The sequence below is a fragment of the Aspergillus homomorphus genome (genome assembly GCF_003184865.1).
Source record: "Aspergillus homomorphus CBS 101889 unplaced genomic scaffold BO97scaffold_27, whole genome shotgun sequence".
NCBI classification, from domain to species: Eukaryota; Fungi; Ascomycota; class Eurotiomycetes; order Eurotiales; family Aspergillaceae; genus Aspergillus; species Aspergillus homomorphus.
This window is the reverse complement of record NW_020291913.1, coordinates 171580-181215: the sequence shown is the minus strand read 5'-3', so window position 1 is coordinate 181215 and position 9636 is coordinate 171580. Positions and strand designations below refer to the sequence as shown.

The window sequence follows — 9636 nt, the reverse complement described above, 5'->3', positions numbered from 1 at the left end:
AAAAATTAAAAAATTATTTTATATTTAATTTTATAAAAAAAATTTTTTATTTTATATAATTAATAATAAAAGATATTCTTTTCTAAAATTTATTTATAAATTTAAAAACTTTTATTTTATTTTAGTTAAAAAAAATTATTAATATTATAAAAAAACTTTTAAAAAAATATATTATTTTTTAATAAAATTTTTTATATTTATTATTTTATATATTTTTATATTTTATAATATTTAAAAATTAAAAATTTAGAAACTAGTTTTATAAATTATTATTTTTATAAAAATTATAAAAAAAAATATTTTTAATTATATTTAAGTAAATAATTAATTAAATATTAAATAAAAAATTATTATAAATATTTATTTATTTTTTTTTAAATCTTTATTAATTATTTTTTATCTCTAAACTTTTATTATCTATAATAAATAAGATTTTCAGAATTAAATTTTATATTTTATAATTATTTATTATCTATTATTCTAGACTATTAATATATTATTTATTATTTTTAGATTATTTTTAGATCTAGATAAAATTTTTTATAATATTTTTAGATATTAAAAATTCTTATCTATAATAAAAATATTTAAAAAATTTAAAATATATTTAAATATTAAAAATATATAATTTATTAATTTATTTTTAATTTAATTAATATTATTCTAAATATTATAAAATATATTAATATTTTTATTTATTAAAAATTTTATTATAATTAATTTTTTATTTTTTACTAAATAATTAGAGATTTTCTATTTATTATAATTAATAATATTAATATTAAATATTTATTTAATAATTTTTAAGATATCTATTATTAATAAAGTTATCTTAAGTTTAATATAATTAAAATAATTATACTTTAAATATATATTAATTATTTTATTATAAATAAAAAATACTAGAATATTCTTAAAAATCTTAATCTAAATTTAATTATTTTTATATTTAAAAATTAAAAAAAAAATAAGATAATTATTATTTTTATATTAATAAAAATAAAAATATAAATAATCTAAAAAATAATCTAAAAAATAATCTAAAAAATAATCTAAAAAATAAATTATTATTAAAAATAAAAAAAATAATTTTATCTAAATTTATAAATATTATATACTTTTAGATAAAAACTTATTTCTTATAATTTCTATTTTATTATAATTATTATTCTAGATAATATAAAGAATAATTAATATATATATCTTATATTAGATATTATTTTTTTTATATTAAATTTTATAAAAATCTTTTCTAAAATATAATATATTTCTTAAAAATAAATAAATAAAATAAATAAAATAAATAAAAAAAATAAAATAAATAAGATAGAAAAAAATAAATAAATTAAATATAAAAAATATAATTATATTATAATTAAAAATATATTATACTTTATATATTATTTATATAAAAAAAATATATATATTATTAATTAATTTATAATTAATAATTTATCTATTATATCTAATCTTTTTAATTAGTAGATATAAATAGTTAAAATAATAATTATATTTTAATCTAATTTTAACTATATAATTAAATTACTTTTTATATCTTAATCTAATTACTAGGTTATGGTCAGGTTAAGGTTAAGATATAATAGTCAGGTTAAGCTACTCTACTTTATACTTTTAAAAAAAAATATAATAATTTAATTAAGAAACTAATTTACTAAGATATTTACTATATTAAAAAAATTAAATTTTTAGATATATATCTATAAGCTTATAAACTTATCTTTAAAATTTAATTATATAAAATATTTTTTTAGTTTCTGGATTAGTTTCTTTTTAGTTAAATAGAATATTTAAAAAATTAAGAATCTATTTATAAGAGAACTCTTTTATAAAAAATTAAACTATCATTTTTATTATACTAAAAATATCTAAGAATATAAGATAATTAAAGAAATATATATCTATAATTAAAAAATTATTTTATAAATATACACAAAGTCCTCTAAAATTAATAAAAAATATATTTTTATATATTATTAAAGACTATAAACTTATATTTAATAAAATAGTCTTATTTAAATAGAAAAATTATAATTTATAAGTTATAAAAAAATATTAAAGAAATAAGAAAAAACAGAGTTATTACTAAATAACTAATTTTAATAATATTATTATTTATAAAGTTATTTAGATATTCTAGTAAATTTATAAGAAAGATAAAGTTTTTAAAAATTAACTAGCTAGTTCTAGAAATAGTAAAAAATTATTTTACTGCTGCGTGTTACTTTACTATTTTAATTATAATTAAATTAATTATATATAAATAAGATATCCTTTAAGAGGAAAATATTAAGAAAACATGATTTAAACAGTATAAATACATTAATTTTTAGCTTTAAAATTATATATAGACTGGAATGCTTGGTATATTGGGCCACCCGCTTACATGGGCCACTCGCTTACCGATCACGTTATGTGGAATCGGGAACAACTCACATAAGCCATAAACTAGGGTCATGTAACCTGTGTACACCGCTCGCTTGCGTGGCTCACTCAGTTGACGATTACATTAACTCACTCACGAGCCTTATGTAATTGAGTTTAGCCCGCTCGAGGCCGAGCCGAGCTGATCGAGCCTCGAGCTTTCGAGCTGACCCTGCCATGTCTAAGTGCTAATAATACTCAAAGTCGCCTACATCAGTTGTCAGTTTGCTGATTGTATAGTCTTATTAACAAGAGTATTATGCGAGTCCTCTGTCCGGGTTGTTTACTGACCAGCTATTTTTTTGAAGTGCTAAACCCTAATAACTTTGAGTAATAATTTTACAAGGAGCCTAGACCGCTTGCAAGAGACGAATAACTCATTGATTTAATTACAGAGAAGTTATATGCAAGTCGATTTAAGAGAATCCAAAAAGATGTTAATAATTCCTGTTTGCGGTTTATGTAATATCAGATAGCACAATTTGAAGCTCAGCAAAAAGGCTAGATTTCTTGGCTTATAATGGAGAGCTTCAAAAACAGATTCCTCCTTTCTACACCATTTAACTTCCAGCTAAGTCTAGACCAGCTGAATACCATAAACCACATAAGGCAGCCATCATCATATTATCATAGATACAAACTTTAACAGATCTCACTTTAAACAGTACAAGCTCGAAATTGGCTCGTATTCAGCGGGTGGCGTGAAAAGATGAGAGGCCAGACCTTCTTTACATCACACGGGAAGCTAAAGCGTAAGAGGGAGTGAATAGTACCAGATATCTAGATTCGTGTTTTAACAAAGAGAACTGCAGCAGTTGAAACTTAGAACCTAAATATAACTTCCGCATGCGGAAATCAATCTCACAGCTGTGGAGCTGGTATTTAGCACAGGCAGCGACCACTATTGAAGCTGGGGATCTCCTAATATTTAAGAGTAAAAATCTCTTTGTACTAATTGGGCTGATTTGAATAACCAAAGTTAATAAAAGGCTATCTTGTACCAGATGACTTTCAATTAATATATGGCAATTCAAGAGTACTTCCATATAATACAAAGCCTAGCCAAGAATATAAACTAGAAAATTCAAAGTTTGTTTGTTAAGGGACACAGGAACCAAAGACCTGAGTATATAAATGAGGAATAAAAGTATAGACTTAAGGTGCTCCTTAAAGAGTGTTAAAGGCACTAAGGATAAACACAAAGTCCAGTTATAAAAAATAGATCTAGTAATTCTTTCCTATGACTTTTCTTGACTACCAAGAAAGTTCTTCCACATCTCTTCAAAGCTCACAAAGGGCCTGGGCCTATATCTTAACATTCAGTAGGTCATTATACTAGGAGTATCAGGTCTAGGCCTAGTGTTAGTTCCTTATTTTTTCCATGTGCAGACGAGCCCAGAATATGTGGAAGACACTGACATATATATCCGAGCTGAACAATATTTTCAGAGAAACCATTGTATGATAGGGGGTGGACTACTCGTCTACATGGACTACTCGCTTACTGATTATGTTACAGGATGGATCAAAATCACTTTTATTATTTTGTCACCCTTTTTTTGGTGATATTCCAGCATGGTAATGTACCTACCAAATAACAGAGCTATGCTAGAATTACTATTTAACACTGTGTAAGAAGCATAGGAGGGCGTAGCTAGTAAGATATCTAAGCATCTCTCTGAGACCATGCCCCTTGGAGCTGCTGATGTTTTTAAGTATGAGTAATTGTGTTAAATTAAGTTGCAAGGTTTCCGCCAGGCAGTATTAAAAAGTGGGTCCTATCGGAAGCACTGGAGGGTCAAATACTTATGATACACTATTGGCATAACATATACGAGGTGCCAGATAGAGTGGATCCATTGGATAATATCAGGTTTATAATGCGTGACGGTGAAGCTATGTAACCAGGGTAGGAAGTCTTAATACTCTCAGTGGTGACATAATCCAAAAGCTCCCAACCCATCATCTGACCACATACCCACGGGGTACAAATACCCAGAATTGTAAACCATGCTACCCGGAGAGTCCTAGTACATTACGGTCAACGAGAGCTTTTGATTTATATCTTAATCTCCGGCTGAGAAGCAATATGCCGCTGGAAAATTACGGAGTCTGGAAGGCTTACCCCAAACGTTACAAAGTTGAACGTCGTGGGGCCAGAACACCTCATCTAACTCTCTATTTCTGCAATAATGGAGAGACAGACTTTGAAGGGCCAGAATTTCACGCCGCCATAAACATCAAGTCTGGAGACCAGCAAGAGTCGCGACTTGTCTATTGGGTAAATGAGCATATGAGCGGCCATCCGCTCGTCAGGAGTCTGTCGGAGCTCAAGACCGGCTTCGAGCGCTTGGACGATAAAGAGCCCGAACAGGGCGGCCTACGGCTTGATTACATCCGGGGCAATCTCTTTGACGTGAATACCGGTCGGGTTCTTGAGCATGACATTACTGGTCCAAACAATGACATTATCGATGTCCTGGTGCCTAAAGTCCAGGAAGCAATCAATAAGCAAGCAATCAATAAGGGGGCTGTCGTTTACATATTCGGCGAACGATTTAGCACAAACAATGGCATACACAATGTCCACATGAACCAGGGCAACATCCGAAGGTACTCGGGTGACGATGGCGTGTTCCAGGACGGCGCGCTTCTCTTCCATTTCCCAAAGGATGATGAATGGATTGGTATTTTCCTTGCCTTTGCATCACAGGCCGTGCATACAAGCGAGAATGATGGCCATGCCATATCACGAGTCACTTGGAAAGACCTCCTGCCTGGTGACCTTGTCGAAAACTCAGTTGCTATCAACAAGCTCGTTGTGGATTCTTTTGGCCAAGGTGAAGACAAGAAGCAGTCTGTTACCCTGAAGAACCTCACGAGGCGCAAAATATCGCTCGCACGTTGGAGAATCCGCAATTCGCGCTGGGAACAACAGGTTCTCCCTAGTAATGCGGCTTTAGATGCAAAGGCTATAATGGTCTTTGACGTTCCGAATTCCTTCTTATCTATGGACGGTGACACTATCACGCTTCTCGATCGCGATGGGCTCAAGGTCGCTGGCGTCAGCTATAAATCTCAGCGGGATAATGCGGGAAATGGGGAAATTAATTTTGCCGGCTAAAGTCACCAGCTCACTTTCCTACTCATGTTTATACTGTAAATCTGTCTGTCCTTTGTCAAAAGTAACGCCCACGCGGAGTCGATTATAATATTACCGTGTTTTACTGCATTGTTTCACCCAAAGGACTCTGTGCCATGGGGCAGAAGAGCCTAGCCTCATCTGGGGTCATTGATCTAGAGGCATTTGAGAAATCAAGTGAATACAAGCAGCATAAAAGAGGGATGGAACGGATTGGGACAACAGAAGCACATGTTCAGATAATCTAGAAGATTAAACAATGTCTGGAACCTTCATTACATCACCTATATTTCATCTCATGATTCTGCGAACTCGTGATGCATGAATATAACATTGCTCTACTCTCTTATAAGTACAATATTGCTTGCCCTAGAGAACCCTACCAAGATTTTGAAGTACAGATCAGACGGCTATTTGTCACTTCCTGTAGACACCCTCATAATACGCAGCAATGGCGTCGAATGGTGAACACCCGCCACAGGGAACTGACGAACCAGGTATTCCATAGCTCTTTCCAATCTCTATTTCCGGTAAGCTGCCAAAAGATCTAACAGCAGTATGGTCACACGTAGTCTCTCCACCTGCCGTACCTACCAGCAGGGCCCAGCAGTTTCCAGGCACAATGGGAGCAATTGCTTGCTAACTTCGATCCAAACCTTCTTGCCGACCTGCGACGACGCGAACCCTCAGCCCATTCGCTCTATGAGATCGAAAGAATTATCACCGGGCTTTGCAGAGGGGTTCAGAGGGGTCACCACTTGAACAGTCAAATAGGAGACGATATCGTCGATGTTGATGCGACTCAAGAACGTGCAAGACAGTTTATGGCCAACACTTCCGCAGCGACTAGGGAGATGAGAAGGGAACTTAGTTGGAATATACGAGAATTCGACATTTCTCTTCTTCGCCAGATACGGCGCTCTTCGGCGCTCTCGCTCGTGCTTGGGGCTGGCGCGTCGATGACAGCCCCTTGCAATGCTCCAAGCTGGCCATCACTAGTGGAGGGTCTATTACACCAGACAATTGGCAGAGTCATGGAGCTTTGGCTTCCCAGGCCTCAGGACTTGGAGCAGCTGCCCCCTGAGGCTCCACAAGGGCTTATCAATGAGAGGTTCATCTCTAGGGACCCAGTAGAGAGCGAGCGCTCCGGCTGGACACCTACTTTAAATGGCGTTCAGCGGAACTTTACGACTAATTAGTACAGAGAATCAGCAAAAAGATACAACGCTGACGAAGAGAATACCGCAGTCAAAGTTTTACAGCGTATTGAAGAGGCCCAGAGGAATGACAAATCAGTTAATACTGACATCTTGAGGCGCGGCGCTGATGTTGGTCACGATCTTTGCGGACAGCGACTGTTGACCTTTATAACAGCCATGCTCTACAAGAGAGATAGGATACCGAGCAAGACACATCACGCGATCGCAAGATTAGCACGGAGTCAGTTTGTTCACGAAAGGGAGGACCACTTTATGGGCTGGGACGGCATAATCACATACAACTATGATGATTTCATGGAGCAAGCGCTTTCAGATCTGCAGATTCCTAGCGCAGCAATTGCGATGCGTGGAGACGAAATAGCAGGTGATCCGAACCATTTCGCTTGATCAGTCGGGCCAGGTGCGCTGTTTCTTCCAGTGTACCACGTGCATGGGTATACACCGACCAGACCGTTCCTTATAACAATGGTGCCATTCGTCTTCGCCACAAGTGGCTATCAGTCGCAATATGGGCAGTCCGTCTCAAAGGTCCTAGAACGCTTCCAGTCTGACTACCTGGAGAACCCTGTTCATGTGGCCTTGTATATTGGGTGTTCATTCTCAGACAGGTACATGAATCAGTTGCTTCGAGATGCCTTTGAAAGGCGGCCTGGCAGATATCATTATGCGCTGTTGCCGTGGCCTGGTGGTTTGGCCGACGATCATCAACCCTCTGGTCAAGAGATTAAGCAGCGGTCCGGACAATACCTCGCTATGGGAATTCGCCCCATCTGGTTGAGGAGTCTTGAAGAGATACCGCACATTATCTCGCAGCTCGAGTAGCAGCATGGCTAAAACTCAGGCGAAGTGTTGGATTGGTATCCTCGTTGACAGCACGGCGTTCTAACTAACAATACAAATTAGCAATGGAGGGCATCTTGAACCCAGTCAGACGGGGTAAACGCCCATGCAATCAAGAGATAGTGATTGGTGCATTTTTTGGGTCCCCGTTCTATAGTTCTTACTTTAGTTTGGTGTTCAAATTCCTGTTATTACTTATATATCAAGGTTTTTTTGCTAGTCGCCAGAAACTCAAGCCACTTGTGACGGTCCTATCCCGCTACATTGGTAGAGTTAACCACACGGCCCAAAAACACTGTAGAAGACCCGCGAGGTCCTCTAGCAGCAGAATTATCATGATATAGTAAGGGCAGGGGACATTACACTGTTCGTTTTATTTTGGACTATTCCCATACAATCTCAGCAAAAAAAAAAAAAAAAAATTAGCTTTAAAGACTAGGTCTCCTCCAAGTTTACCTTGTTCTTCTATGACTCGTCTCCCAAAGCCGGAGTACCTCACGGCGTCAATGCCTATGGTTGGCCCTGGGGAATAACATAGATGAAGGCCAAATATGGGGCGAGAGCAGCACCAATCTCAGCCCGTGGAATGCACAGTCATCGCCCAAGATCTGGTCTTCATAAAACTATGACCAAGGACAGGGATTAGAGTACTAGTCCCAACCGCGAGAGGGAATAGGGCCAAAATCAAAACAACAACGCACTCTCAAATTCATCCATCAAACCCGCAGCTCTACCAGCAACATCCCTCATCTCCTCCCTAAGGCCTTAATTCCCCCCGCAGCCCAAAACCCTGCCTTCCAGAACCGCTACCTCGCTAAGCCAAGAGCCACCTTCCAATCATACAACGGGCCCGCTATTCAAGTCCACAGCAATTCCTCATCAATATCACCACTATATCCCAGTCTCATGAACCGCTCGTGGCCACTCCACAGGATATACTGTGCAGCAGCAAGGACACATTGGTCCCTCATGCCGGGGAAGTACTAGGAGTCATCTTCGGGGTTCACTTCGAAGGCGCTGCGCATTGTCCAGATCATGTATGTTGGGCGGTCGTTGAAGACGTGACGCGCGTCGAGGTCCGCGTAGAAGGCGTTCAGGCTTGGCCCCTCGGACGGAAATTCGTCGTTAGAGCCTGACTTAGTCACTCTTTTTTCTGAGGTACCTGAGTGTGTGACGTATAATTGTATGAATCTCGCAGGATTTCTTTGAGTCTCTGGCGACTGTATCCTAAGCCCAGTAGTTGGTCAGATTGACAGAATCCTTCTTCTCAACCGTGCTCAATTGTGCTCAACTGTGCTCAACTGTATGCTAATTTATACAGCGCACTGCGAAATGGTCTGCTGATTAGAATAGGTACTAGTGCTTTATCAAACAAGCCAGGATCTAATATCTGTTTTCTTCTCGATAATAGGATATACAGAGGAGGGAAAACTTAATATTGTTATACAAATTACCTGAACTCATGTAGTTTATGATACACTTATTACAGCCAGTGATAAGGGCATAGAATAAAGCTATTACCTGTCTAAACGTTCAGCTGTTACTGATTATACTTATTATAATAAAAGCTTAGGAGGTTTGAATTGATAGTCTACTGCGAATAAGTACATGAGCTCGGCTGATTCTAGAAAGCGAAGTACTCTGTTCGTGGTGAAGAAAGAGGTCAGCAGGACGAAATCCGTAGTGGCTTGTTAAGACAATATGTGGCACTGGCACGCAGCGTTTGAGACGTCCGTGTTCTACAATGTACCCTATGTATCCTTGCTATCGACAACGGTCAACTCCGATTCTAGAACGAGGCGTGGACGGACAGTTGCGCAGTAGTACAGATGATCTGCAGTATCGAGACGTATACCTGATGTCATGCGCGATCGCAGGGTCCAGAGAGATCTGCATCGTGACCCTCAGCCCTGCCACCGGGTTTACTATTATTATCGTCTGCATTGGTGCTATTCTTAGATTGAAAGACATCTGTTTTGATCCTCGCAGGTT

The 9636-nt window shown here is 36.3% G+C and overlaps 2 protein-coding genes across 2 annotated transcripts; both read left to right on the top strand.

Annotated features, from left to right (window-relative positions):
• Positions 1-4488: 4488 nt before the first annotated feature.
• BO97DRAFT_372015 (uncharacterized protein) lies at positions 4489-5804 on the top strand. The gene has a single exon (XM_025692845.1). It carries the CDS (start codon positions 4532-4534, stop codon positions 5564-5566), a length of 1035 nt encoding a protein of 344 aa, XP_025549870.1. The 5' UTR covers positions 4489-4531; the 3' UTR covers positions 5567-5804.
• Positions 5805-6035: 231 nt separating this feature from the next.
• On the top strand, positions 6036-7626 carry BO97DRAFT_415755 (SIR2 family NAD-dependent protein deacylase; the record flags this gene model as incomplete). The annotated part of the gene is made up of 4 exons (XM_025696408.1): positions 6036-6081; positions 6185-6714; positions 6784-7168; positions 7223-7626. 4 exons carry the CDS (start codon positions 6036-6038, stop codon positions 7624-7626), a joined length of 1365 nt encoding a protein of 454 aa, XP_025549869.1.
• Positions 7627-9636: the final 2010 nt, after the last annotated feature.